We start from the raw sequence: 27921 nt of genomic DNA on the forward strand, positions 1-27921 counted from the left end.
CCTTGTGAGAGTAGGTGCTGCATATCCCCATGAGGTTAGACTTCTCAGGGAAGGGACCTGCGGTTGGCCTCACCCTATCGTATCTAACCCATTCTCTGAATTGTCAGAGGCCTCTTAAAAAGGGGAAACGCGACGGGGCTAAGGAACTCTCTAGAAACCCCAGCCCTGCCCAAGAGGAATGGATAAAAAAGCATGGGTGCTGATGGGGGAAATGGTGGCAAAGAGGGAGTTTGCTGGAAGCGGGAATATAGTATCCCCACGAGAAGGATCCTCAGTCAAGGCAGCACCGGTAAGAAGGGACCTTGGGGCACCGACCGACAGCCCTGTCCCACCCCCAAGAATCAAGAAACCAGGCAGCGAGGCTCTGGGGGCTGCTTTTATGGGGACGACCTGACAGAGGGCATGGTCCGTACAAAACCGGGAACAATACATACATATATATATTATATACAGAGACGCAGTCCTGCGGGGGGGCGGGGCAGGGGCGGTGCCGGCCCGAGAAACCGGAAGCGCCCCCGAGGCCCCGCCCACCCGGCCCCGCCCCCTCCATCCGCTGCGGCGAAGGAGGTGAAGTGCGTGGGCCCGGGCACTGAGACAGCCAGCTCTTTCAGGGGGTAGGGGCACGTCTGGGGGCGGGGGTGGGGGGCGAGAAATACTGATCGATGGCGTGGTCTATTTACAGGGGACGAGAAGCCCAAACGGATGTGATGGGGGCTGTTTTTAAAAAATGAACAAAAGTCCAGTCTGGGGCAGGGGCAGGAGGAGGAGGCAAAATGAGAGATGGATCCTGAAAGGGGAGGGGCCCCGAGGGGGGGGGGGTCTCACCTCCCTTGGTCCAAGCCCCAATTTGGGGTTCAAGTGGGGAAACGAAGAGGATTTCACTTAGAAAGCAGGCTGCCAGCAGGGCAGCCCTGGTCTCCAAAAAGATGAGTAGTAGTAAAATTTTGCCCTCCAGTCAAAACCTTGGAAAACTGTGGGTGTGGGCGGAGTGAGGCTGAATTTGCGATGTTAGTACAAGGCTTCCAGGTGTGGCCCTGGGCAGGGCAGGGCCTGGCTCCCCAGTGGGAAATGTTCCGCTTGCCTAAGACCAGGGGCTCTGTAGCCAGGCCCCCTAAGCTGACCTCTCTCCTCCCTGGCATTCCCAGGCTTGGCCAGGAAACCCGGAGCCCAGCGAGGCCATAGAACAGTTCCAGGAGGAGGTTATGGCTATTTGGCACCTGGGGGTGGGGAGGCACAAGGAAAAATTGAGGGCTGCTGCCCCAGGAAAGGGGGAGCTGGGGACCAGGTGTCCTGGACTCTCCCCTTTTCCCGAAGGATGCATGAGAAATCAGTGCAGGGCCAGACCCAGCCTCCAGGCTCAGGGGTGGACTCTGTCCCTCCTGGGTGGGGGGGACCAGGATGGGAGGAGGTGTGGAGGCAGCCCCTCCCAGCAGGAGGGTCAGAATGCAACAGAGACAGCACAATGATGGGGGACAGGGAAAGGGCCAAGAAGGTAGACTCTCAAGTCAAGAGGCCCAGGGGCCACCTAGGAGCCCCGTGGGCAGGGAGCAGCCTCCAGATGGTGAGATGCTGGGAGAGCCCCCAGCCCCATTCCAGTCCAGAGACAAAGGCTGGAGGTTGTAAAGTCTGGCAGTATGGTCTGCAGGTCCTTGTGTCCATCCACCACCCAGGCCAACCCCTCGGCATCCCTTGGCCTCTGTGCCTCAGCCCCACAGGGCAAGAAGGAGGCCGTCCTTCCAGCCACCTCTGTCTTCCCAGGTCCTCTGGTCCCTGAAGCTGGGGGAGGTGGGGCGGAGGGTGGGGAAGTCGGGGCACCTGTCCCCAGGCTGGTAGGGGGCGGGGTGAAGTATTGAGGACAGGGAAGGGAGGACAGTGGGAGGGGATTCATTATTGTCCGCTCAAGGAATGATTCCTGTTAAGTAGAATTGGAATTCCTCAGTGTTTGCAGGTTTCCTTCCAGTTCTGAGATCTGGCAAACAAAAGGGAGAGGGGGTCAGGCCTGCGTACCAAGTGTGGGCCCTGCCCCTTCTGACCCCCTAATGGGGACATGACCCTGAGCCAGCAGCATGACTCCCTCTCTCCCTCCAGGATTCACAGAGGGGGTACGAAAGGGGGGCTTGCCTGCTGCCCCCTCCATAGGCCCCAGGGCCCCCCGGGCCTACCTTGTCCAGGAGCTTGTCCATCTCCTCCTTCCTAGCCAGCTCTGACTCTTCCAGAACCCGGCGCTGTGCGGTCTCCTTTTTCAGGAATTCGATCTCCCTAGGGATCAGCAGGGGATAGACCATGGGTATCGGTGTGTAGTCTGGCTTCCATCCAAGGAGTCTCAGGACCCTCAGCCCTGTCCTCAGCCCCACCGGGGCAGCTCTGTCCCTCCCTGATGTTGGGAGGCCCCAGGTCTTCCCAAAACCTCTGGGGCCTGACTGTGCTGGCTCTGGTGCCCAGTCATTCTGGGCCCAGGTACCTCCACCATGAAGCCCTCCGACTTCTGCTCCTTGCCTCCCTGCTCAGCTGGGGGTGGGGAGGGGCTGCCACTAACAGCCTCTCAGTGCTCCCTGGGCCAGGACTCCCCGCTCCCAGCCCCCTGAGCACGTACTTCTGCTGGTAGTCCTTGATGAGGCGTTTGGCCTTGCTGTACTTGCGCTCCAGGGCCTGGTACTGGGCCTGGGTCTCCCGCAGGTGCTCGTCCACAGCCTGGCACAGGCTCTGGGCCTCGCCCCAGTAGCCCTCCAGTTTCTCCATGCGTTCCTTGTTCTCCTCCACGCTCTGCTCCAGCTGGGCCTTCTCCACCCGCCACCGCCCCTTCTCCTGCTCTAGACTCTGCAGCTGAGGGAGGAAGGAGCAGTCAGGGACTGGGGGGGGGGGCGGCACAGGGAGCCAAGGAGCGCCCCCGTCCTGGCACCAGGGCCGGTCTCTGGCTGACCCCTGCGGATGTGGAGCCCACTGCCCCCCAACTGCTAACTCTCCTTGGCTGAGCCCGAGCACTAAAAGCTGGAGGGAAGAGGTGGGGGCTCAGCCGCAGAGCCCCCAGTCAGGGCCCCCACACTGTGCCACGCTCCCAGCAAGCAAGAGGCCCAGGTTAGTCACTGACTCACTCTGTGACCTGGGGCAAGGCAACTTCTGTCTTAGGCCTCAGTCCTTCCATCTGTGAAATGGGACTGATCCCTGCCTTGCCAAGCTCACGGGGCTCCAGTAAGATGATAGAGGCAAAAGAGCAGGCCAGGGGACGGTCACCATCGCTCTCTGTCCCCTCTGCAGCTCGGGGCCTGCTGACCAGCCCCTGTCTCTGTGGCTTCCTCAACAATCCTGGCTCCTCTTCTACCTTGTCTCCCAGCTCCTCACAGGCACCATGCCCCAAATCTGCCCCCACCCGCACAAACCTATTCCTCCTTTCCACGATCTCACTGCCACCAGCGCTCAGCCTCAAGCCCCTGCCTGTCCCTCCAATCTCCTTGGCTGCAAACGCCACTTGCTGTCTGTGCCCCAGCCACACAAGCCTTCCTGCAGACCCTCAGACTTGCCCCGTTCCCTCTTGCCACAGGGCCTTTGCCCATGCCGTTCCCTCTGCCTGGAATGTCCCCTCCTCCTCCCCGCCTTGCCCCATTATTTCCCACTAGCTCACCCCTCCGCTCTCTGCTCCATCTATCACTTTCCCCGAGAAGCCGCCCGTGATTCCCTCCAGCAGCACCCCCTCGCGCACACACACCCCTGGCTGGCTGAGGCTCCCCCCCGCTCTGGGAGCTCAGTGACCCTGTGTGCTCTTGCAGGACCGCGTGTCTGTTGATAACAGTACAGACATCAGTGCGCACGCTACGCTGCCCAAGGGCAGGGATCAAATGCGCTTCTGCGCACTGCAGGGCCTAGAACAGCGCGGGGCACACAGAAGGCACTCTGTAGGCGGCTACAAATTGACAGCACGAACAGACCTTTGACTTGACCCCTGGGCCTTCGTGCTCTGCCTCCACCCGGCAGCAGCGAGACCTATCATCTCGCCCTCAGCAACGAGCTCCAACCCGCCCTTCGTCTCCGTGCCCTCCGCCTACACTCGGGGCAACCCTGGCCGCCATTTACCCCAGGACACAGCCACGGCCTCTCACTGCTTTGCGAGCCTCCGAGTCCTGCCCACCCTCATGCCCTCGTAGGCAGGGGCCTTTCCCCCTTCTAATCCCCATGTGGCCGCAGGGCCAAGGCCAGAGTCCTTGGTGGGGAGGCGGGACCCTGCCAGCCGCAGCCCCCACCAGCAGGCCAGCTCAGCTCCCACCTCGTCCCCACAGGAACAGCTGCCACAGCCAGAGGGCCTCCTCCAAGCTCAGCCTCTCTCCCCCGGGGGGTGCCCTTCCTCACCCTCAGTCACTAAACTCTGCCTGCCCCTCAGGGCTCAGCTGTGACCTCTCCTCTCCATGGTCGCGTGGCCCCCACGAGCCAGTCTCTCCCCCGCCACCCCGGAAGCCCCGCGGCCCCTGGGACGCCTCATGTCCAGGCCCAGTGGGGGCCCAATGCAGGCTTTTCATATGAAGTCTGCGTATCAGCATGCCTGCGCGCGTGCTGGCACCCGATGGGCTTTGAGTGGGTGTCAGTACATAATATGTACGCGAGTTTGTGTGTCACGAGTGTCACCATCTGGGAGCGTCGGCAGCGGGCCCTGCGTGAGAACGCACATGTCCCGAGAGATGGCTGTGCTGTGTGTTCCGCAGCAGACGAGCGTAGAGGGAGTCTGTGTATCCAGGCTGCTGCCCCTGGGCGTAATGTCAGGTGAAGCCTGGGTCCCCTGTCTCCATGTTCACACAGAGTGGATGTCCCCAGGGATCCTGGTGAGTGGGCCTGGGGTCCAGGCTGGCATGTGTCAGTGTGGGTATCCCTGGGGAGCTTACACTGATCACTGGGACTGTTTGCAGAGGACAGGCGTGGGACAGTAAGAATGTGAAGACATCCAGAGTGACCTAGTGTCACTCCGTCTAGTAGCTGATAGCTCGATTTTTTATTTAGCACCTTTTAGGAGTCAGGTGCTGTGCTAAGGATTTTGTATGCCTCATCTCACTCAACCCTCACAATGGAACGTACAGTGTTGGCGCTATTATCCCATTCTAGAGGGGAGGAGACTGAGGCACAGAGCAGCAAGTGGATGGTGACACACAGGGGTCCAGAGCTCGAGCTTTTAACACTACGCTCCCCTGCCTCAGAGTAGCTTGTTCTGTATCTGCCTGTGGGCGATGGGTGACGGTTCCGTATTAGTGTCCGCAGGTGTGAGGCCAGGGGGTCATCCCCTCAGCCCTCATTCCCCCCTCCCCCGTCACATTCTTACCTTCCTTTTCAGCTGCTGGATCTCCGCCTCAGTCACAGCGTGCTTGATCTGGAGCTGTGGGGGCAGAGAGGCAGGTGCTCGGCTCTGGCTGGAGTCAGCAGTGCGGCGGGGCAGGGTAAGGCCCGCCTCTGCCCTCCGCCACCCCAGGGACCCCCTCTGCCCACCTCCTTGAACTTGTGCACCAGCTTCTCGGGCTCCATGTCCACAGGGGACAAGGCATCCTCGTTTTCCGCCAGCTCGAACACCTCGATGGCCATCTCGCCACCCGGGAACGTGGGGCTCAGTTCCTCATCCTCGTCAGTGGCATATTCTCCTGTCTGCGAGGGGGGCAAGGAGGCTGTGCACGCTGCCCACCTCGGCCTCCCTGAGCCCCGAGGAGCAGGGCTTAGACCGGCAACGGTCTGTCCATGTCAGACTGGGAGCGACCCGGGGCTGTGGGCCATGCCTCCCGCATCAGGCTGAGGCCACCCCAGTGGCATGGTCGGTGCCACCCCAGCGGCATGGCCAACAGCCTGGGGAGTCCCCCGAAGTCACAGGTGGTTCCCTCGTGAGACTGGGACCCCTGAAGAAACGGCCTGTGCTTTCCCCCTCACACTATGGCTCTCCTGAGGTCTAGAGCTGCGTCCTTCCTCAGAGTAGGTCCCCTAAGGGTAGAGGCTCTGCCTTCCCCACAGAGTGGAGACTCTTTGAGGGAAGTGCATTTTCCTTGTCGGAGCAGGAAGGCTCTCTGAAGACAGAGTGTGACTCCTGCATCAGACTAAGGGTTCTTTGAAGGAAGGGTCTGCAACTCCTCCCTCAGTCTGGGGACTCCCCCAGGATAGGGAAAGGTGTCCTGGCCTCCTTCAGGAGGCCTGGGAAAGCGGCAGAGGCAGAGGAGGGAGTGTGATGCTCCATCCGGCCACCAGGGGGTGATGATGCTGCCGGCCAGGCCGGGAGTCCCTACCTCCTCGTCATCCTCCCCGTACTGGGCGTATCTCTGCTCCATCATTTCCCGCTGCCATCGCTCCTGTTCCAGGGTCTGCTGAATTAGCTGGGCCACCTCACTTTGCTCGCCTGGCCGCTCCCGGCCAATCATAAACCTGCGGGGGCATGAGCGTCATCCCCCAGCCTCTGTCTTCAACTGGGTGATACCATCACCCCCCTAGCTGATGCTCCCCTCTCCACACCCAGACCCTCCCAAGGGAGGTGAAATGAGAGGGCTGAGTCCAGAGGCTGCGGAGTGTTAATAATGAATGGGGGAGCTGGGGGCCCTTCTTGGGTTTCCTTCCCTGGACAGCCAGAAGGCCCACTCACCCTCGCAGCCAGTTTTGGGGGAGGGGTGATGTCAGCCAAACCCCTGGTGCGCTGCAGGGGACAGGAGCTCAGGGGCTGCCACGGCAGGGGGCTCTTCCTCCACCACAGGGGAGAAAACGAGGCCAGGGAATGGCGAGGCTGACCCATCCCAGCAGCCGGCTTCCCCATTCCCCTGCCCTGGGGCTACGGAGGGGCGTCTGGCCTGGCGTGAGCTTCAAGCCCCCAGGCTTCAGGAAGGGGCGGGATGATGGTGAGTGGAGATTAGGATGGAGAGGAAATAGTGGAACTTCCAGGCACTAGCCCCTCCTCTCCGTGGCCACCCACATCCTGTTTCTCTCCACCACCCTTTCCTGGGGGCAGTGCCCCTTTTGGAGAGGGCAGGGAGTGGTCCCTGCATGTTATGCCAGAGAGGACGTGGGGGAGCTTCTAACCCAGTTCCCTCAGTTGACAGGCCCGGGAAGGGGAGTCCTCCCAGGATTACACAGCCGGTGAGGAGGGAAGGATGAAGTGCCTGGTGGGGGGGACCCCAATTTGGATGGTATTCTCCCTGCACATCTTGATTGTTCAGTGAATGAGTCACGGACAGGCAGGGGAAGGAGAATAAATCTAAGAAGCCAGTTTGGAGGCGCAGCAGAGCACAGGCCTTGAAGCCCGAGCGCCGGTGGCCAGCAGCGCTCAGGGGCTTGGGAGAGGACGGCAGGCATGGGGCAGGGCTATGGGCACAGCAATTCCTTCAGGCAGGGAGGCCGTGGAAGCTCGTCTATAAGGTGGCCCACTCGAAACCTTACGTGGGTGTAGGCGGGCAGGCAGAGAGGCGGGATGGGGGCCAGGCCTCCTGTCTGCTCCCACTTGCCCACCCAGCGCGGCCCTGCCGGCCCTTACCGCACGCGACCCTTGGTGTTCCGGAGCACGGAGGCTGCAAAGCTCTGGGTCACTCCAACCAGACTCGTGCCGTCCACCTCCACCAGGAGATCATTCACTTGGATCCTAGGAGAGGCCACATTGGTTAGGGGGGCCGTCAGGGGGGGAACTGGAGCGGAGGTAGTGGTGGTCTCCCTCCATCAGAAACCTGAGGCTCAGTCCCCGCCTGGGTCCTGGTACTTTGTCTACTTGCATAAAATGCATGGGGCCAGAGGGTTGGGGATCAGCCAGACCCGCCACTGGGCAGTGAGACCCGGGCAAGCAAATCCGATGCAGGCAGGCAGGACCAAGCACACTTCCTGTCATAATCACACCCTTGTCCCCTCCTCCTTCACACCGGACAGAGTGGTGTGACACCCACAGAGCTCAAGGCCACCAGCCACACCCAAAGCACAGGTGACACACAGTCCTCTTATGGGTCTGCAGATTTTCTCCCAAATGCCTGAGACCCCCGTGGCACGCTCTTGTGCTCGCTGCACCCAAGCCAGGGCCACAGCCCCCACCACGTTCTAGTGTGGCAGGAGAAGCCCTGGCTCTCCACCCCAGAAGGAGAGAGATGGGGGTGGGCCAGCCTGGCCGGCCAAGGGGGATGGCAGGACCCCTGGCCACCTCCTTCCTCCACTGCCAGCCTCCTGCGAGCTCCAGGCCTTCTCTCAGGGCTCCTCTGCGAAGTGGAAGCAATGGCCTGTTGTGAGCGGCTCGCCCCCTTGCCCCCCACATGCGGGCCCTCTCTCCCATGTGCACACACTCCCCACGCCGCTGACAGCCAACAGGTGACCACAGGAATGGCTCTGGAAGTCCAAACTGGGGGTGGGGGGTAAGTGAAAGAGGAGGGACTGTCACTGTCCTTTTGTCCACCCCCCCATGCCACGTGGGCCACAGCAGGCAGAAGCAGCCTGAGTGGGGCAAGCCCAGCTCTAGCACCATGACCCCAAAGTCAGCCAGCCCCTACAGGGACACCCACTCTGTCACAGGGAGGGGGTCTGGGTTTGGAGGTGCCACCACAAGGCACCCCTGATACCAAGTGCCAACAACCCCGGGGATGCCCTAAAGCCCTTCCCACTCCTCCCTGCGCACCCCCCCCCATGATACATACACAGCGGAGTGGCCCACAGAGGGGTTGCTGGGCTGCCCAGGGCTCCAGGAGGCCCTCCTGAGCCTTCTGACCCCTCCAGGCTCAGATGCCAAACACAGGTACACATGCTCACACACACGCACACGCAAGGAGCAGCCTCCTTCGCGGGCACACCACACTCCCGGATCCCCCTTGCTCTCTCGGCTCCGGCCATACCTGCCCGCATTCAGTCCCCTTCCTGGAACGTTTTGCACATTCTGCTCCCTCGGCCTAACCAACTGCTGCTCATCCTCAGGCCCTAGCTCCAACATCACTTCCTTCAGGAAGCCTTCCCTGCTATCCAGAGGGAGCAAGTCTTGCTTTTTATGCCTTCATGCCACCCGGTACTTTTCCCACGTTTTCTACGTGCCCCCTTGGATGTCTGTCTGCCTCACCACACCACATGCTTCCTGAGGGCAAGGGAAGTCATCACGGACTCCCCAGGGCCTGGCTCCAGCCCCACCACAGAGCCAGGGACTCGATATTTGCTAAATGGAAAAAAAAAAAAAGCTCAGATGTATCCACCAGGAACAGACTCCATGGCCGTGCTCTCCCTCCCATGGCCCACACACGCTCAAGACCAGGACGTACAACGTCTCCAAGCAGCCCCCTCCCCACCCCCCAAAGAACGTAAGCACCATGAGAGCAGGGGTCCCATGGGGTTTGTTCACTGCTGTACCCCCTAGACCAGCACCTGGCACATTAAGGCTTCACGAACACCTGAGTGCCACACAGACGGGCCCATCCCGGCTCAGTGGCCTGGCCTGCAGCTGACAGCAGGTGGGGGAGGGGGAGGGGGTACCTGCCATCCCGGTGGGCCGCACCACCCTCGGTCACCGTCTTCACAAAGATGCCCAGCTTCTCCAGGCCCATGTCCGCCCCGGCCCCCATGCCGATGATGCTGATGCCCAGGCCCTCGGAGTCTGTGGAGCAGAAAGTCACGACAGGCCGGTGTTGGAAGGTGGGGATGGGGTGAAGCGTCCCAGCCAGGGCTTGCAGGGGACAGAGTGAGAGGCCCCTCCCAACCCCCAACCTCACCTAGGGCACGGCTCGATCTCAAGCAGCAGTCCCCATGCTTAGGGGATGTCCACAACTGAGGAAGGGACACCGTTCTGTGCACCCCCTCCTCGCCAAGCCAACTAGGAAGCTCCTGGGTCACCCCCAGCCCTTTGTCCCTTGAAAGAAACGATGAGCAACAGGGCATGCTGAGGGTGGCCTGGGCAGGTGCAGTGGGGGGGTGGGGTGGGGAGCCAGAGACTACTGTAGACACAGATGAGGGGTATGGAGGGGTGGAATGGCATGGGAGCAGCCATGATGGGGTTGGCCTTCTTCTCTATGCAGATTCAACCAAACTTAGAGTCTCCGTGACTGAGGACCTCCTGCTCTCCTCTCCACAGCTGTGCCCTCCTGTCTCATGGGCCTCTGACACCCGAACTCTTATCGTCCCCCACAAACAGGCTCTTCCCGTCTGCCACTCCCTCACGGGGCCTGGGAGTCACCTGGATTCCTCTCTCCCCCTCACAGTCTCAGCCAGAGCAAACAACCACCAGATCCTGCAGACTCTACCTCCCAAGGATCTCTCGAGTACACCCACTTCCCACGCGGCCACCGTCTTGTCCACACCACCGTGGTCTCTCTCCATCCACTTATGACAGCACAGCCCGACGTGGTCTTTCTAGAATACCTTTGCCACGCCTTGCCATGGTTTCCCGTCCATCTTAGAAAATAGACAGCGTCCTCCACATGGTCTACGAGGCCCTGCATACCCTGCTCGCCCTCGTGGTCAGAATCTGGCCAAGCCTCTCTCCTCTTTCCCGCACCCTCCCCTGAATTCCCATCTTCAGAGCTCAGCGCAAGCACGACTTCCTCGACTTCCTCGGGGACCCCACTGACCTGAGTCCACGTGCTGTCGTAGCGGCCCCTCCCGTCCCTGCCCAGCACCTACTGCGGCTCGGAAGGACCCAGTGAGCTGTGACTGCTCCCTCACTGCGCGGCCCACACGGAGCCCAGGACCCCGCCCGAGCGGCCCTGGGGACCTGGCACCCGAAGGAGCACAGAGCGAGGCCGGCCCGGGGCGGGGCAGGGGCTCTGGCTGCTGGAGTCCGCGTGGCTGGGGGTGCCGACAGGCGCCCAGGGCACAGCTGGCGCCAGAGAGGAGATCCCCCCCCACCCCCTGCGGCCTGGTCCCGGCCTCTCACCCTTCTCCAGCTCCACAGGGAACAGCTCCAGCCTCTCCACCCGCTTCTCCAGCTCGTACTCGGCCGAGGCGGCCATGGGGTCCACGTCCTCGTTGCGCCGGTCGTAGTCCTCGTTGGAATAGGTACTGAACACCTGCAGAGGGGCCGCTTGTCGGAGGCAGGAGCGGAGCTGGTGGCCAGGGGCCGCCACGCCACGCGCCCAGCGCCCAGCGGCGTTCCTCTCCTGCTCCCGGCCTCCCCAGCCCCAACATGAGCCCCGCTCGGACGGCAGGCCCTTCTGGTGCTCGAGCCCCCGGTTGCCCCATCCACACCATTATTCCCTCCCACAGCCCCGACTGGCGTTGAGTGTGGCTGCTGTGGAAAGAAAGGAAGGGCAACCTCCGAGAAACCAGCCGACTCAGGAAGCCAGATCTCCAGGTCAGAGACAGACCAACAGACTGGGGCAGAAAGAAACACGGGGACCCAGAGAGCCAGACAGGGGCAGACACAGACGGCAGGAGAGTGGAAGGAACAGGCTGAGCAGGAGTGGAGGGGCACAGGAGGGGAGTGGGAATGGAGAAGATCCTGGAGGATGCCAGATGGGGAGAGAGGGGGGAGCGGGTGTGAGACGCAGGGACAGGGGAGGGAGGAGGAGAGAGAGGAACAGAGGAAGACAGAAGGGCACCCAGGACCCAGCTGACCTGAGCCTAAAGTTGAGGCCAGGGTGGGGGAGGGAAGCAGGAAGGACCACTTCCACCCCCATGGGGAAAGGGCAACCCTCTACTTGAGGTTCCTCTCAGGTGACAGAAGGTGGATGGGGGAGATCGCCAGGCCCATGTGGCCTTGCCTGCATGGCCAGGCCTCAGTTTCCCTCCAGAGAAGCAGCTCTGAGGTGTGCCCCTATCCCCAGCACACTAGAAGGCCCAGGCCAGAGACCCGGGACCCTGGTGAAAGCAAGGAGCTCGGGGAGGTGGCAGCCTCTCTGACTTTGTCCCCAGTGAACCCAACCTGCATAGGGGCTCCAAGGCCAGCCCTACCTTGTTGTCCCCTGTGCCCCCCTGCTGTCTCCTTCCTGTGTCTCTCAGTGAGAAGGGGAATTCTGACCCTCCTCCAGAGAACGGAGAGGCTAGGGCAGGGGCTCTGTGGGAGAGCCTAACTCTGGGTCCAGGTGGGGTACCCCCAGTGGGAGGTTAATGAGCACCATTTGGGGTACCATGACACGTTCATGCTTCATTGCCTACAGTGACAGGTTGGCACCACTTGGAGCCAAACGGGGGCGAGGAAGGATGGGAGCAGCTCTATCAGACGGCTGGGCCTGAGGCCTGAGCAGCTGGAGTGGAGCACCGTGTCCCCCGAGGCCCCTGCCAGGGCCCCCTCTCCTCCAGGAGCAGGCCCAGGGGCACCCTGGCAGGCAACACACTTGTGTCCCAGCCTTTGTTTGGGCTCACTCAGTGTCATCCTCCACTCCCCCCCCACCCCAGAGCCTCGCTCCCATGGCGGGGTTTCACAGGATGAGAAGTGCAGCTGGGAGGGGCTTACGTAGCCACTTCGCTCCCTGCCCTCGATTTCACTACATCAGAGAAGTCCAAGCTTGGGCCCTTACAGCTCATCGTCAGTCGGGCCGTGGTCAGACTGCCCTCCTGACATCTGGCCACTGGCCTCCGAGCCCCCTGGAGGGATGGGCCACCCAGTTTGCACACAGTATAAGATGTCAGGTCTACTGCCAAGGTCACCTGGGTCAGCCAGTGGCAAGGCAGGATGAGACTGCACCCAGCTGGGCCCTGGTGGGTGGGTCACCTGTGACTCTGTCCCCCTTGCACTCCTGCCCTGGGCCTGGCAAATCGGCTTTGGCCCACTTTTGCATCTGAGTCCCCTGACCCTCAGCCTCTGCTCCAGCGGACAGGGTCCCTTCATCCCTCAGTCTTTGTGGTGGTCTGGGTCAACGAAACCCCTCCCCGATGGGTGTGCGTGAGCGCTGGAGCCAGTGAGCGAACACACCGTGACCTCCAAAACACCCTCCCAGCCTGCCCTGGGCTTTGCCCTCCCCTCTCTTCTCAGCTGATCAAATCCTGCCCCCTGCAGGAAACCCAGGCCTCGGGCTCAGAGGCCCCAGACCACCCCTCACATTGCCCACCACGATGTGCCCAGCCTATCAGCGGCTTGGGCCCAGTCCCCTGCCCCAAGTGACAACATGCAACTGGGCTCTCTGTCCTCAGCAGAAGCCTCCATAAAGGCAACAACTGGGTCATCCGCAGGGCACAAGACCTGGGAATCGGTGTCAATGCAGGATGGAGGCAGGGAGGGGCAACAACGGGGACCCACCGTCCGTCCACGGTTGGGAGGAGGAAATCCCCAGCAAGGTCAAAAGTCAGACACACCAAGGCGGCACCACAGACCACTGGCTCCCACGCTTCTGTGAGCAAGTCCCCAGGGAGCTGGGGAGCACTGCTCCAAATCGTGCGCTATTTTTTACCCAAAATCAGGGTAAGGTGTCAAATATAGAAAGTCAGAGGCCCCGGACTGAAAGACCAAACTCCATCTCTGGATCAGGCCGCTCAGAGAACTGGTGATGGGGGGGGGTCCCCACCTCCTCCTCGGGTCCCAAGAAACACCCTCATCCTCCATTCCATCCAGGATCCCATGACCCTCAGGATAGGGAGGGTGGAGAAAGGACTTATGAGGTTGCAGCCCCAGAACGGGGAGGGCTGGCCTGGCAGGAGTAGCACCTTTCAGGACTTGGCTGGGGTTGAGGCAGGGGGGGGGGGGCAGCTGCTGATTTTCTAGGAGGGCTGGGAGGAATCGCGGGCAGCCTCAGTGTCCAGGAGCAGTTATGGAAACTTTGCGCAAACGGACGAGAGCTTGGCTGGGGAGAGGTAAAGGCAGGGTCCAGGCCTGGGAGAGTCCAGGGCCAGGACAGCCCCCTCCAGCAGACCAGTGCTGGGCACAGCTGAGCCTGGGGCACTGAGAAAGGGCCATCTAGGCTGGATGTGCCAGCCAAAATGGGAGGGTGGCAGGAAGCAGGGGTGACCTAGGGCTCTTAATTCTTCCCGGGGATGTCCCCACCACCCCAACAGCACTTTCTGAGGATCTCCAGGCACTGGCACAAGCCACAGACTAATCACCAAGAGTGGTGGCGGGGATGGGGGGACTGAGACCCCCAAAAGGGGCAGCTCCGGCCGGTCTTTCAGGATACCCAGAGAATGTGGCAAGAGCACTTGGAGTTTGCCAAGGCCATGGGAGTCTGCCCTACCGAGCAGCCAAGAGCAAAGGCATGTGGGCAGCTGCCAGGCATGTTGGGGGCTTTCCCGGCCCCACCCCTCTCTTCTGTGCCCTGCCCAAGGCCCAGCCCCCTCCTGGGCCAGGCCAGGGGCCTGCTCCCTGCCGTACCCAACACCTCCACCTCACCAGCTGGCCCAGCACAGACCCCAGGGAACAGGGCCCCAGCGCCAGGCCTTCCCCCCACCCCGAGTCACATGGCCCCAGCTCAGCTTACCCTCAAAGACCTGCTTCCCTCTTTCACTTCTGCAAACTTGGGGTGGGGGCTACAGACAGGATGGAGGAGGGTTGCAGTCCCCTACACCTTCGTTTTAGGAAGTTCTTGGCTCCTCCCTCCTCTCTAAGGGGAACGCAGAGGGTGTTTCTAAGCTCCCCCACCTTTCCCCTCCCCCACTCGGTGGAGTAAGGACCAATGTGGGGAGGGTCTCCTGAGGACACACACAGGGACACACACCTTCCCACCACCCAAGCCCCAGCCTCAGGCAGCCTCGGAGAAAGAGTGCCTGGGAGAGGAAGGGGAAGCAGGTGTCCCGGGACGCGGGTGCGGCGGAGCCAGGGCGAGGCAGCAGGCAGAGGAACCTGAGGGCAGGTCGGGGCAGGCCGCCCTGTTCTCGGGCCTGAAAATCGTCCCCCTCTGACAAACAGCTGGAACTCCCCCACACCCCCCTCAGGGTGGTAACTTCTGGGAAGGGGGCTGGGTGGCAGGGGCTGACTCAGCCTGCCAAACCCGGCTGGCGAGGCGGGGGCGACGGCGTGCACGTGGCAGGGGCGGCGCGGGGGCGGGGAGGGGGGTTCACTTACTTGGATGGGCGCCGTGCTGAAATGGATCTTCCGGCTCGGGGCCGGGTCCTCTTCCTCCGACAGCCCCGGGATCTCCACGCACCCCGACTCGGGCTCGTAGGGGGGCTCCCCATCCTCCTCGTCTTCTTCGTCGTCCTCCTCCAGGGCACTGCCCCCAGAGTCCTCCCCCAGCCCACTGTAGGCGCTCACGTCCACCAAGTCAGCCTCCGAAAAGTCCTCCTTCTTGGACTCATCCGCCTCCTCGGGGGCCACGTCCGGGGCCCGGCCGTTGCCCACCCCTCTTTCAGGCGCCGCCACGGTCGCCGTGGTCTCCTCAGGGGCCGCCTGGGCCTTCTGCTCCTCGGGCGCGGGGCTGGCAGTGGTTGCCAAGGTGCTGCCATTCTCCAGGGCCGCGTGGACCGTCACCTCCGCCTGAATCACCTCCCCGGGCGCCGCCTCGGCCTCCGACTCCCCGCTCTCCTCCACCTCCACCGGCTTAATCTTCCGCACCTCCCGGGGCTTGGGGGGCGGCCGGGCAGGGGCCACTCGGTGCTGCGGAGGCTGCTGCCCTCCGGGGCCGCGATCCTTCTCGGCCGGCGCATCCCCCGACGGGGCGGGCGGCGGCGGCGGCGGCGGCTGGAACACCCGGGACCGCTTACTGACCAGCTTCGAGTTGACCTGGGGAGCCCCGGCGGCCGCGGCCCTGGGGAGCCCGGGCCCACGGTGGAGGCCGGTCCTCGAGTCGGCCTTCTCGAAGACGGCGCTGAGCTGGCTGACCGTCGGCGACACGGCGTCGGCGTCCAGCTTGTCCAGCGCCTCGGTGCTGCCGTTGAAGCGCACCACGACGTCCAGCTTCCGGTCCTGCAGGCCGGCGCGCTCCTGCCTCAGCAGCCGCCGCGCCGCGGCCTCCTTGTCGCCGCCCGCGGCCGCCGGGACGCTCCGTTCGAACAGCTTCCGCGTCTCCTGCAGCCGGGACGGCGGGTGCGGCGGCGGCGCGGGATGCGCCGAGGGCGCGGGCTTGGAGTCGAAGCGGCTCACGCGCTCCGACACGCTGGTGCCCAGCTTGAGCAGGGCGCTGTGGTCCACGTTCTCGTTCAGGCTGCTGGCCCGCGGCAGCGACAGGCGCACGCCGCGCTCTGGCGCCCGCGGGGCCTCGGTGGGGCCCGCGCCGCCGCCCGCCTCGCCCGGCGGCCCCGCCGTCGTGCCCATTTGCAGGAACATACTTTTGATGCGGTGGACGTTGGAGCCATATTTCTTGTGGTGGGCCGCCTTGGGCGCCTCGTCGGGCCCGGGCGCGTCGGGCGGCTTCAGCGCCTGGATGCCCGCCTCGTAGGCGCTGCGGTGCGGGGAGGCGCTCCGGAGGGGACCCCCGGGCCCCCGCGGCTCCGTCTTCATCATGGTGGGGGGAGACGGGGGCGCATCCCCTCGCTTCCCGCTCCCCCCCTCCAACAGGCGGCTGGCCAAGTCGGGACCACCGCCCCCTCCCCCCCGAGAAATGAAACCCCGGAAGGCCTTTTTTAGGCTCCCCCCAAACCAAGCTGCCAAAAACAGTTAACCCCGCTTAAGGGGAAAAAAAAAGGGGGGGAAAAAAATCTCCGAGCGCCCTGTGTGGGTCGCCTCCCCCAATCCAGCTGCCACAGACAGCCAGCCCCTCTTTCAGAGCCCGAGCGGCCTGCTACGGTCGTCCCCACCCAAATTAGAAAAGCGGCGGCCGGGGCCGGTGGGACCGCGCGCCCTGCCCGCGAAGCAGCGCCGAAGGCGCCGGCTCACATCGTCCGAGGCAGTGTCAGCGGGGCTGGCAGCCCGGGCGTCCCCCACCCCGGCCGGGGGTCTCGGCTCTCGGGGGGCCCGGCACCCCGGCGCCCATGGCTGCTCGGCCGGCCCGGGCTGCTCCGCCACCGCCGCGCCACCCTCCCTCCCTCCCTCCCCCCCGCGCCCCGAGCCTCGGTCTTTCTCTGGCTCTGCCCGAGCGGCGGCTGCCCGAGACCGAGCGGCTGCCCTTCTCGCCGCCGCCGCTGGGGGACTGGCACCTCTGGGTCCTAAAGGGATCGGATTTCCGGGGCCGGAGTCTGTGAGCCCTCCCCTTCCCCTCCTCCCGAATGTTATCCCCTCCCCTGCCCGTCCCTCTCCGACCCCCTGACGCTGACCCCCGGTCCCGGCCTGTCCTCTTCAACCCTTCCATCCCAACCTCTGACTGCGGCTTATCACAACCCACAAAAGCACAGCCCCACCAAATATTGGGGGAGGCAATCCAGCCCCAGCGGTTTCAGCGTGGGCCCCTCTCCACCCCAAATGGGAAGGGAGATTAGGGGGGCGGGGCAAAAGATCGTTGCCTTCAAGGTCCTGGGAGTTCCCTAGTCTGGTTGAAGACCATCAGCATCAAAATCGCTGGGCACTTTAAAATTTTTTAAATTCATATTTCTGGGCCCTCCTCCAAACTTTGCGAAACAGAATCTCAGAGGCTGGCCCAGGAATCTGTATTTTAACAATTTCTCATGGAGAACCTTTTGCAATCATATAAGGTGTGAAAGCTTAGCCCAGGGTTGCTGGCCTTGTGGTGGAGGAGGAAGGAGAACAGAGAGAGGAAATGGTCCTCATCCCCCAGGTGGCAGCCCCAAGCTGGCCTTTGCCCTTTGGAAGTTTGAAAGGGGGTGTCCTGTCGCCAGCCTGCTCTGCAACCATGCTGCAAGGGAGGGGGTAGGATCCCTGTCTTCAAGCCCCTATGTGGGTGCTTTTGCCTCTCAAACAGGACGGAGGAGTTTGGGAGGAGGAATTCTGGAGGCCTGGGGCGAAAGTTTCAGCAGTGAGAGCTCTAGCTTGGGTCTCTGGTCTAAATGTTCCTGGCCACTGTACGCAAGTGTGTGTTGGGGAGGCAGGGGGAAAGATGGTAGTGACCTCCACATCCCCTGCCCTGGAAACCCAGGAAGCTGTTGTGATGCTCTCCCCAACCCCCATATAATCCACAGCAAGGAGCCAGGGGTTGCCCCCTACCCGTCCCCAGCTGCCAGGCCTGGGAGTTAAGGTCCACCCCCTAGACCGTGACAGGTCCAGATGCGCTGCTTCACTCCACAGATCCCAGGAAATGATGAACAGTGTGGACCCTAGGACCCAGGGAACAACTCAGGCACAAAGCCTCCCCCCACTCCCAGCTGCTTCCTGCATCTCAGGCCTTCCTGCGGTCTCTGCGTCCTCCCCCGCCCTCTTCTCTTCCATCCTCTTCCTCTTCATCCCAATCTCCCACTCTCTCCCCAGCTTGCCTAGAACGGCTGTTGTAGGGAATCCTCCCACCCCTCCACTGTAGGGGTGTCGGTGGGTTTTGCGGGATATAAGCCGGTTAGCACGTGCAAAAGAGCGTGGGGGATGGGGTGTGGGAAGCTGCCTGGGAATCCTGAATATTGGGACGGGGAGGGGCCTGGAACCACAGGATTGGATCCTGAAGCTAAGGGAGAGGGAAGGTTTGGGCTCTGAGCAGAGACCGGAAATGAACCCAGACCTCAGGCTTTCCAGTGCCACCTGTCTCTTTGCCCAGCTGCCCAGGACCCTTCCCCCTCCCCGATTTTATACTTTGGGATGGGACAGACTAAAGAAGCCATCCTCAACCTTCCTAACCCTTTTTAGAAGACCTTTAGGAATGAGCTTTGGGACTTGGGTTTCCAAGTTCAAAGTCTGGAGCTTGAAACCTGCCTCCCCAGCAGGCCCCCCAACCCCTCTGTGGAAGTCAGGGGATCCAGAAACCTCACCTAATTAAAGGATGGGAGTTTGGGCATTGTCCCCAGAAGTTCTTGTGTGGACTGGAGGAGGGCGCAGGCCCCTGGGTGTTCTGCCCAGAATCTCCCACACCCTTTAGTGAGTCATCTAAACTGGTCCCAGCCCAAGGGGTCTGGGCCCACGCTTCTGGCCAGGTGGGAAATCCAGCTCCTAAGGGTGGGGGGAGGAACTGAGAACCAGCAGTCAGGCCCAGTGACCCTGGGACCCCAGACACTTCCAGCAGCAGCTTGGGGGGATCTGGAATTGCTGGGATCCTTGGATCTCCCTTGTCCTGAGACTTCCAAGGGAGAAACCCTTTTAAGTGCTTTGCGAAGCAGGAGGGTGGAGTCGCCTGGAGCTTGGATGGCTGAGGCTAAGGAGTGGGATTATTATTTCATGGGCTCCTGGTTAGCTCAGCCACACCCCCAGCCAGAATTCCCTAAGAAGCTTTTATGGAGCAGTAAGTGCTTTACCATCACTCCTTCCCCGGGGTCAGGCACCAAGCTGGCTGGCCTGCGAGGCTGGGGTGGGGAATGGAATATGAGCTCCTCCATCCCCTCCCTGCCAGCCTGCCTGGAGCAGAAATCCCACCTGCCAGGAGGGTGAGGAGAGGGGGTTGGGAGGGTCATCACCCAACTGGAAAGGTTTAAACCTAATTTTCATCCCCCTAAGCTGTGATCCTCACCTCTCTTTCTGTTCAGCAACCCACGGCAATTTAGCCATCCTTTCTATTGTCCTTTGTGGAGAAGGCCTTGATGGCCAAGTTGCCTGGTGGTCTTTAAATGGTGGTCCTTCCTCACCTGGCCCTGGAAGAAAGGGTGAGGTGGTTCCCAAAGTTGACCCAGGAGCTAGGCTGCCAGAGTTCAAACCCTGGCTCTACCACTTGCTAGCTGTATGACCTTGGAAAAGTCACTTGGTGTCTCTGCCCCAAGAGGATAAACTGAGGAAACTGGCTGGAGCGCAGAAGGTAGGGGTGTGGGGAAGGAGATGCCTTCCCTAGTCCTTGCTAAAAAGGCGAGAGGCTTCTACGGGGAGAGAGAATCTGCTCTCGACCCTTCTGCTGATAGAGCCCCTCCCTGTTTTCCCACCTACCCCCAGATCTGATGAGGGCCCTCTGACACTAGTCCTCGAGGCTTGCCAGTTTTAAACACCGGGTGTAACGGGTGATGAAGGCAGGGAGATCTGTGATAAGTCCCAAGCCCTCAGTGCCCTGGGCTCGGGCCTGGGCTGGGCGCCAGGCTGGCTTGTCTTCCCAGCCCTGGGGCCTTGAGACTTGGCCTCTGAACATTGCGTTTCTGTGGCCACAATCATCGGAGCAGAGGCTGGCCTGGACCCTGCCCTTCGACTATTTTGTGCAGAGCCAGTGGTCCCTGCCCAATCACTCGCCTTCATCCGTCCTCCTCTGCCAGGGACTTGGGCAGATAAGAAGATGCTGGAAAGGCATATGTGTTGTTACACGACTACATGGAGGAAAACTTAAGTCCAGGATGTCGGTGCTGGAGGGGCCCGCCACGGCCTTTAGTTGACCCGTTCCCAGGGGGAATGAGGAGGGCTGAGACGTGCGGAGGGAAGTGACTTATCCAGTTTTAGAGGAAAGACCAGGCTGTGGTTCACAAGGTCTGAGCTGAATCATAGCTTCACTCAGTTGCTGGGTGACCTGGGGCTAGTCATTTCCCCTCCCCAAGCCTAATTTCCTCAAAAAGCTCAATTTGAATGTCTGAGTGTGTCTCCTGAGCTTGGAGACCCCGGGTCTGGCAGAGCAGAAGAAGGGCTCTGAAGCCAGACCGTCTTTGTTCCCCACCTGCCACTCCCCAGTTAAGGGACTACAACAAATTTCTTCATCTGTAAAATGGAGACAACAGAGCAGCCTCCTAGTGTTGAGGATTAAATGAGTTCTGTGAGGCCTTATGCGTTTAGAACAGCTCCTGGCACAAAGAAGGAGCTTGATGAGTCTACTGTTAACTGATCACGTGTGTATCTGAACACACGTGGAAGTGTGTGCACACGCGTGAGCAAGTGTGGCCAAAATGGGCGTCAGTGTTCGTATCTCGTGTGTGGGTCTTCACGAGACTTCCAGCCTCTTGTTTCCTTCTACGGTCAATTATATGGAAATCGGAGACAGAAGCACCCTCTGTCTGTAGCTTCTTGAGATCCTTCGGGGTCATCCCAGGAGTGAAGGTGACCTCCCTTCTCTACTTGCCAAAGGGCTTTTCACTCCTGCCTCTTGGTGCCTCAACTCCCCCACTGCCTGTGCAGGGACAGGGGTCCCTTGGGATCCACCCACAGAAGGAGGAGTCAGGGTGTGTGTGTGTGTGTGTGTGTGTGTGTGTGTGTGTGTGTGTGTGTTGGGATGTGGGGAAGGGGTGGGACACAGGAAAGATTTCTCCAACTCATCAGTTGCCTTAAAAGAAAGCCTATATTTAGCCAGGCTTACAGGGCCTGTAAATACGTATTTTGCAATGCAGACAGCCATAGCTGTGGGAGCTCCAGACATATGCGGGGAGGTCAGAGAAAAAATTACCCGGAAGGATTGGGCAATGTAGTTTGTCATCAGCAGATTCGAAGGACCCTTTCTACTGCCTGCTCCCACTGCTAATAATATACATTCCTGTGTTTCGATGGTGGTTTCTATTTTTCATCTGCTCCCTGGATCTCGTGCAGACGGTGCCTGAGGAGGAGAGACTGGCTCTGACTTACCTTCCTCCACAGCCTTTGTCTCACCTGCTCTGGGGCAGGGAAAAGAGCATCGTGCTCACGCCAGCTCCTTTCCCAACTGGCTCTGCCAGGCTCGGCCTGGCACAGCACCTGCACGGGAAAACCTCCAGAGGCCAGATCTCCTGTCTCCTACGCTCAACCCCTTGCACTTGAGGTGACCTTGAGGGGACAAATCCTGCCACTTCAGAGCAGTTCTCTTTGAGAAAACTCTTCTTTCTTAAAAAAAAAAAAAAAAAAGCATGCATACATGATATGTAAATGTTATATATGTTATTTTAGTTTGAAAAGTGTCTTCAAAAATAAGAAAAGTTCAGAGAATCACATAACAAACAGAATTTATTTCTTTTAATTTTAAAAAAAGATCTATTTATTCATTTGTCAGAGAGAGAGAGAGAGAGAGCGCACACACAAGCAGGGGGAGCTGCAGGCAGAAGGAGAAGCAGGCTCCCCGCTGAGCAAGGAGCCAGATGCAGGACTCGATTCCAGGACCCCGGGATCATGACCTGAGCCGAAGGCAGACGCTTAACCGACTGAGGCACCCAGGCATCCCAACGAACAGAATTTCTAAATGCTGGGGCGCCTGGGTGGCTCAGTGGGTTACGTGTCTGCCTTTGGCTCAGGTCATGATCCTGGGTCAGGCTCCCTTCTCTGCGGGGAGTCTGCTTCTCCTTCCGCCACTCCCCCTGCTTGTGCTCTCTCTCTCTCTCAAATAAATAAATAAAATCTTAAAAAAAAAGAATTTATAAATGCTAGCCTTGTGTCATTTTTGCTTCAGTTTCTTTCATAGGAAAGGACATGAAACTTGGTTCTTTCTCTTTGTCTCGGTCCCATTGCCCTTTACACCCACTGTCACAAATTTGGGATGTGCTCTTTGTAGTCCATAATTTATTATTATTATTTAAAGATTGTGTTTATTATTTATGAGAGAGAGAGCGTGAGCACATGAGTGGGGGGAGGGGGGCAGAGGGACAAGCAGACTCCCTGCTGAGCAGGGAGCCCCCCAAATGGAAGGCCTCCATCCCAGGACCCTGAGATCACAACCTGAGCTCAAGTCAGACACTTAACTGATGGAGCCACCCAGGTGCCCCTATTTTTATTCTTTTTAATTGTAAGGTACTTAAAATAACATAAAATTTGCTCTTTGAAGTGCTCAGTTCAGTAGTGTGAAGTACATTCACGTTGTTGGGCAACGATCACCACCATCCTTCTCCAGAACTTTCTCATCTTCCCAACTGAAACTGCATCCCCGTTAAACACTAAGTCCCCACGTCTCCCCGCCACCCCCCTCCCAATCCCAGCCCCTGGCAACCACCATCCCACTTCCTGTGTCTACGAATGTGACAATTCTTGGTACCTCATGCAAGGGGGACCATATAGCATTTGTTCTTTTGTGCCTGGCTTATTTCGCTTAGCATAATATCCTCAAGGTTCATCTGTGTTATAGCATCAGAATTCTCTTCCTTGGGGCACCTGGGTGGCTCAGTCCAGTGGGCATCTGCCTTTGGCTCGGGTCATGATCCCCAGGGTCCTGGGATCGAGTCCCACATCGGGCTCCTTGCTCAGCGGGAGTCTGCTTCTCCCTTTGACCCTCCCCCCTCTCATGCTTTCTCTCAAATAAATATACCAAATCTTAAAAAAAAAAAAAAGAAAAAAAGAATTCTCTTCCTTTATGAGTCTAGCCCATAATTTGATATTTTCCCTACATATCGAAGTATTCATAAAATAGCGGACAGTAATGCTTTCTGTATTATTAATACGTACGAAACAACCATCCTACTGTGAGGATCATTTTGCGTCATTTTTTCCATTCGGTGTCTTTTTCACAACGGAGCCACGCAGATACATGTGGCATTGATTCCTTCCCTTTAACTTCCGTTTGGTATTTCATCGGGGGAATAAGCCACAATTTATTTATCAGCCCCTCTACCGAAGGGCCTTTGAGGTGTCGCTCTGTTCTGCTGTTATAAACAAGGTTGCGGCGGGGGGGGGGGGGGGGGGGGCGCCTGGGTGGCACAGAGGTTAAGCGTCTGCCTTCGGCTCAGGGTGTGATCCCGGCGTTCTGGGATCGAGCCCCACATCAGGCTCCTCCGCTATGAGCCTGCTTCTTCCTCTCCCACTCCCCCTGCTTGTGTTCCCTCTTTCGCTGGCTGTCTCTAAATAAATAAAATCTTAAAAAAAATAAATAAACAAGGTTGCAGGGAACCCCCGCGAACTGGTGTGAACCCACCTGGAGAGCGGATACCTCAGAGCCCAGAGCAGGGCTGTGGGCAGCACACTTTCTACTCGGCTAGTTCTGCCTGACCACCCTCTCCGGCAACAGCCCCGCCTTATGCTCTCACCCCCAGCATTTGCACAAGATGTCCTGTCTGACCACATCCTTGCCAACATCTGCTCTTGGGAGACTCTTTATTTTTGCCAGTCTGATGGGTGTGAAGTGAGACCTTATTTGAATCTGCATTCCCGGCTTAGGAGGTCGGGCGTCCTATCATTCTCAGTGGCCATCCTGGGGTTCCTCTGGACGAATTGCTTACGTCCATATCCTTTGCTAGCTCTTCCACCATTTTTTTTTCCTGGTGCACCTTTTGATACAAGTTACAGAAAGCCCAACTAGATGTGGTTGAAGCAAAAAAGGAATGTGATGATCTCACATAACAAGAAGTCTTAGGGTTGGTTAAATTCAGCATCTCAGCTGTGACCATCAAGAACCAGGTTCTTTCCATCTTTCCACAAAGTCCTCCTCATCATGTTGGCTTGCCTCTTAGACCGGCCCCCTCGTGGTCCACAATCATGGCCTCTCCTCGGGTGTCTTGTGCAGACAGGTAGAAGGATAGAAGAAAGTGGATGTTTTCTTCTCGGTGTCTCTTTCCCAGAGGCCCCACAGGAGATGTCCCTTCTGGTGTTGGTGGCCAAAACTGCATTCACGTGCACGCCTAAACCAACCACTGACCGGAGGAACCGAAGTATCGTACTGTATTTAGACCGGTCACCATTCACCTGATGCAGTTGGGGAAGGCCCAGCCTCCCCAGAAAGCCTAGACTCTGGATTCCTGAATCAGACCAGGGGTCCATTAGCAGGGAAGAAGGGAAGGAATGCTATTTGGGGTGGCATGCGAAAGGTCTGTGCTTACCTTATTCATTTGTACGAGTTCTTTATATATCTTGAATACTAAACTTTTAGTTGTTTATTATTTATAATTCTAATAAAAAAATTTCTTTTAGTATGGTTGACACACGTCACATTATTTTCAGGTCCTTTTATCTGTTTCACATGCTGCCAACATTGTCACCCAGGCCGTTGCTTGTCTTGCAACTTCGTTTATAATGTGATAGCAGAAAGCTTATTCTTTTTTTTTTTTTTGGTAATGTAGTAAAATCAATCAATCTTTTGTGAGTTGTGTCTCTTGTCTGAGAAATCTTTTCCTATCCTGAGATCTCCTGCATTTTCTTCTAAGTATTTTAAAGTTTTGGGTTTTTTTCACTTTAATGTCTTTAATCCATCTGGAACTAATATTTATAGATGGTGCGAAGATTTTTCATTCGAAAAGCCAATTGTCACAACACTTTTTACTAGTCTGTTCCCTCTCACTGAGTCGCAATGCCGCTGACATCATAAATCACATTCCCACATATGCTTGGATCTGTTTCTGGCACTCTGTCCTATTGATCTCTTTGTCTAGCCCGGCACCAATACCACATTGTTTTAATTACTATCGCTTCCAAATAGGTCTTGGTATCTGTCAGGGGCTTATTCTTTTTCAGAATTGTCTTGTCTCTTCTTGGTCCTTGGCTCTTCTGCATGAATTTTAGAATCGGCTTGCCTACCTCTCTGAAAAATCCTATTGGGATCTTCACTGGACTCACATTGAATCAGAAGATTAATATGGAGAGATTTGTATTCCTGACATTGAGGCTTCTCATCCCTAAATTTAATACATCTCTCCACTTATTCCTTTTATAGCCTATAGTTTTTATAGTTTTACAGCCTATCGTTTTGCTTCATAAGTATCTGTGAGTTTTTTGGCGGCTCTGTACAACTTTAATTTTATTGTTAATGATTTATTTTTAAAAAGATATTACAGTTTCTAATAACTTAGTGTATAGAAACACTGTTGGATTTCGTATTTTATTTGTATTTGGGTATTAACTTTTGTCCAGCAACCTGGCTGATCCCCTTATATGCTGGAGAATCAACTCCCTAATAACATGCCTGTGGAATCTCTTGGATTTTCTATATAAATAATCATACCATCTGCAAAAAATGTCAGAGATTTTGTTTCTTTTCTTTTCCTAATCCTTCTATCACTGAGCAATGGCTTCGAAATCTGACTTCTCCCAGCTCTCAGGCTGTGCCCGTGGCCTCGCCCTGGGCAGCTATAGTCTTGCACCTTCAGTTCTAAATAAATAAAAGACCCCTTACTTTCTCCAGGGCTTTACAGTTTACAAGGCACTTCCGCTTTCATGATCTCGTGGATCCTTATTACCCCCACTTTACAGAGAGGGAGTATCTCTTCTCCATGTCCAGAGATCTAGTTGGGCAGAGCACGTTGCTGGGAGCCCTCTGACAGTCCCTCCCCTCCTGTTTCTCCTGTAAGCTGAAAAGTTTGGCCAGGGATGGTCTCTGGTATTCTCAGACCCATGATTGATTGCTCTGGGCGGTCACAAGGCTCAAGGAACGTCTTCGAGGGCTGAAGGCCAAAGATAAAAAAGGGAGGAGGCATCTGGGTACACTCAGGTCCTCAGACTCGCGCCCCCAAACGTCGTGGAGGGTGGGGAAACGGGGACGTGTCCTTGGAAGTCGGAGGGCTGATACAAATGATGGAGATGTGGGAAAGAGGGCATTGTGTCCAGCCCCCGGCCTCCAGACGGATTCTCCTCCCCGCTTGTTAGAACATCCTCTGGACCCGGAAGGGGAGGACGAAGCAAGGCTCGGGGCCATGGGCCTCCTCCTGCGTCGCCCCCTCTAGCTGCCGCGCTCAGCAAACACTTCTGACGCGCAACCCCAACCCCGGGCGGAGCGCTCCCGCCCCTCCACCCGGCCCCCGCGACCCCCCCGCGCTGTCCCCGCTCTGCCCCGATATTGCGCAGGCGCGGGTCCAGGCTGCAGCCTCGAACGCGCCCTCTCGTGGCTAACTCACAGATCGCATCCTTTGTTGTGGCGCTGGGGGCGGTGAAGAGGAGTGGGGGGAAGATGTGGGTGGAGTCTGGGACGCAGATGCGACAATCAGATCACAATGATGAGAATCCCTTTCCTTTGTCCCTCATGACAACATATAATCCCCCGTTGTAGATGCAGCTGAAGAAAATATGGCCCTCAGAAATCAGGTTGATAGAGACAGAAGTGGAAGGAGAGAGTTGGAGAGATGATGCATTCATTCAATCATTCATTCATTCAGCAAATACTCACTGAGATGGGGAAAGCCAGGGACAAAGGACCAGAGGAATTAAATCGGGACACTGACAGGCACAGATCAGGCAGAAAGCCCAGAAAGCCGGGGAGACAGGTGTGCAGAGGCAGAGACCTGACCCACCTACCTGTCCCCTCAGACGGATGCTCCGACTGGCGAGGGGCCACAGAGGGAGCTCAGGAAGGGACAGCTCGAGGACCAGGAGGGACACTAGTCACAATGGACCGAAGCAATCAAATATGCCTAAAGCCATACCTTCATAATTATGCTATGTTTTTGAAAAGCTAACAGGCTGAAGTTTGAGGGTTGCTAGAGAATCCACTCATTATTCAGAAACTGGCAAATACAGGGACAAAATCAAGTATTTATCCTATCTTTCCTATACGAGCTACAACACTCAGTAACCAAACAGTAAGTGAGGGGCAGTTTCTGTGTCGAGAATTATGCCGGCTAATAAGGGAAAGAGTGATTGGATGTGAGTATCGCCACTTGGGGGAGGGGGAGACTGATGGATGCGGCACAAAGCCTCGGCGGTGGCTGTGCTTCTGGATGGAAGAAGCAATACCACCATCTGTGAAGTGGTCTTGCCGAAAAAAATCGAACCTACACCTGATCAGGACTCTCAATCCAACTACAATCTGCAGGAAATAACAATGTACAGGAAATACAATTTACAGGAAGTACAGAGGTCAGAGAGACTTGTTAAAGAACACCCGAGAGATGCAATCAGCAAAACCCAGACTGGAAAACTGCATGACAAATGGCCTGGTTCTCTCAAGGAAAAAGACAGAGAGAGAGAGGTTTGGACTGGGAACCCATGGATTTAAAGAGATTTAAAGGGGCGGCGTCGATCAGTTGCAGTGTGTGTGCCTTATTTGCATCCCGATTCAAACAAATACACTGTAAAAAAAAAAGACGTTTATGAGAAATTGGAAGTCTGAACACTATAGGTCTGAGAGTAAGGAATTATTATTAACTTTAAGGTATACTCATGAACCAGGTGTAACAATTGTGATTGTTTAAAAAAGAGTCATTCTCCGGGGCGCCTGGGTGGCACAGCGGTTAAGCGTCTGCCTTCGGCTCAGGGCGTGATCCCGGCGTTCTGGGATCGAGCCCCACATCAGGCTCCTCCGCTGGGAGCCTGCTTCTTCCTCTCCCACTCCCCCTGCTTGTGTTCCCTCTCTCGCTGACTGT

At 58.0% G+C, this 27921-nt stretch overlaps 1 protein-coding gene across 1 annotated transcript; it reads right to left on the bottom strand.

The window, feature by feature from the left end:
* Positions 1-362: 362 nt before the first annotated feature.
* Positions 363-16764, bottom strand: PPP1R9B (protein phosphatase 1 regulatory subunit 9B). Its single transcript, XM_026513123.4, has 10 exons — positions 14882-16764; positions 10826-10958; positions 9430-9550; positions 7475-7579; positions 6243-6378; positions 5464-5616; positions 5300-5353; positions 2594-2823; positions 2163-2259; positions 363-1969 (listed from the first exon to the last, which is right to left on the bottom strand). Exons 1-10 carry the CDS (start codon positions 16256-16258, stop codon positions 1916-1918), a joined length of 2460 nt encoding a protein of 819 aa, XP_026368908.2. The 5' UTR covers positions 16259-16764; the 3' UTR covers positions 363-1915.
* Between the last annotated feature and the right edge of the window lie 11157 nt (positions 16765-27921).

The sequence above is a fragment of the Ursus arctos genome, unplaced genomic scaffold (genome assembly GCF_023065955.2).
Source record: "Ursus arctos isolate Adak ecotype North America unplaced genomic scaffold, UrsArc2.0 scaffold_24, whole genome shotgun sequence".
Taxonomy (NCBI): Eukaryota; Metazoa; Chordata; class Mammalia; order Carnivora; family Ursidae; genus Ursus; species Ursus arctos.

What these genes read in the sequence shown, in the direction of transcription:
- PPP1R9B (XM_026513123.4), bottom strand. Translation starts at nt 16,258, where the DNA reads ATGATGAAGACGGAGCCGCGGGGGCCCGGGGGTCCCCTCCGGAGCGCC. An exon ending in TGGTGCACAAGTTCAAGGAG is followed by an intron (nt 5,354 to 5,463) that starts GTGGGCAGAGGG and finishes CTGCCCCCACAG; the next exon opens with CTCCAGATCAAGCACGCTGT. An exon ending in ATCAAGGACTACCAGCAGAA is followed by an intron (nt 2,260 to 2,593) that starts GTACGTGCTCAG and finishes GCTGATCCCTAG; the next exon opens with GGAGATCGAATTCCTGAAAA.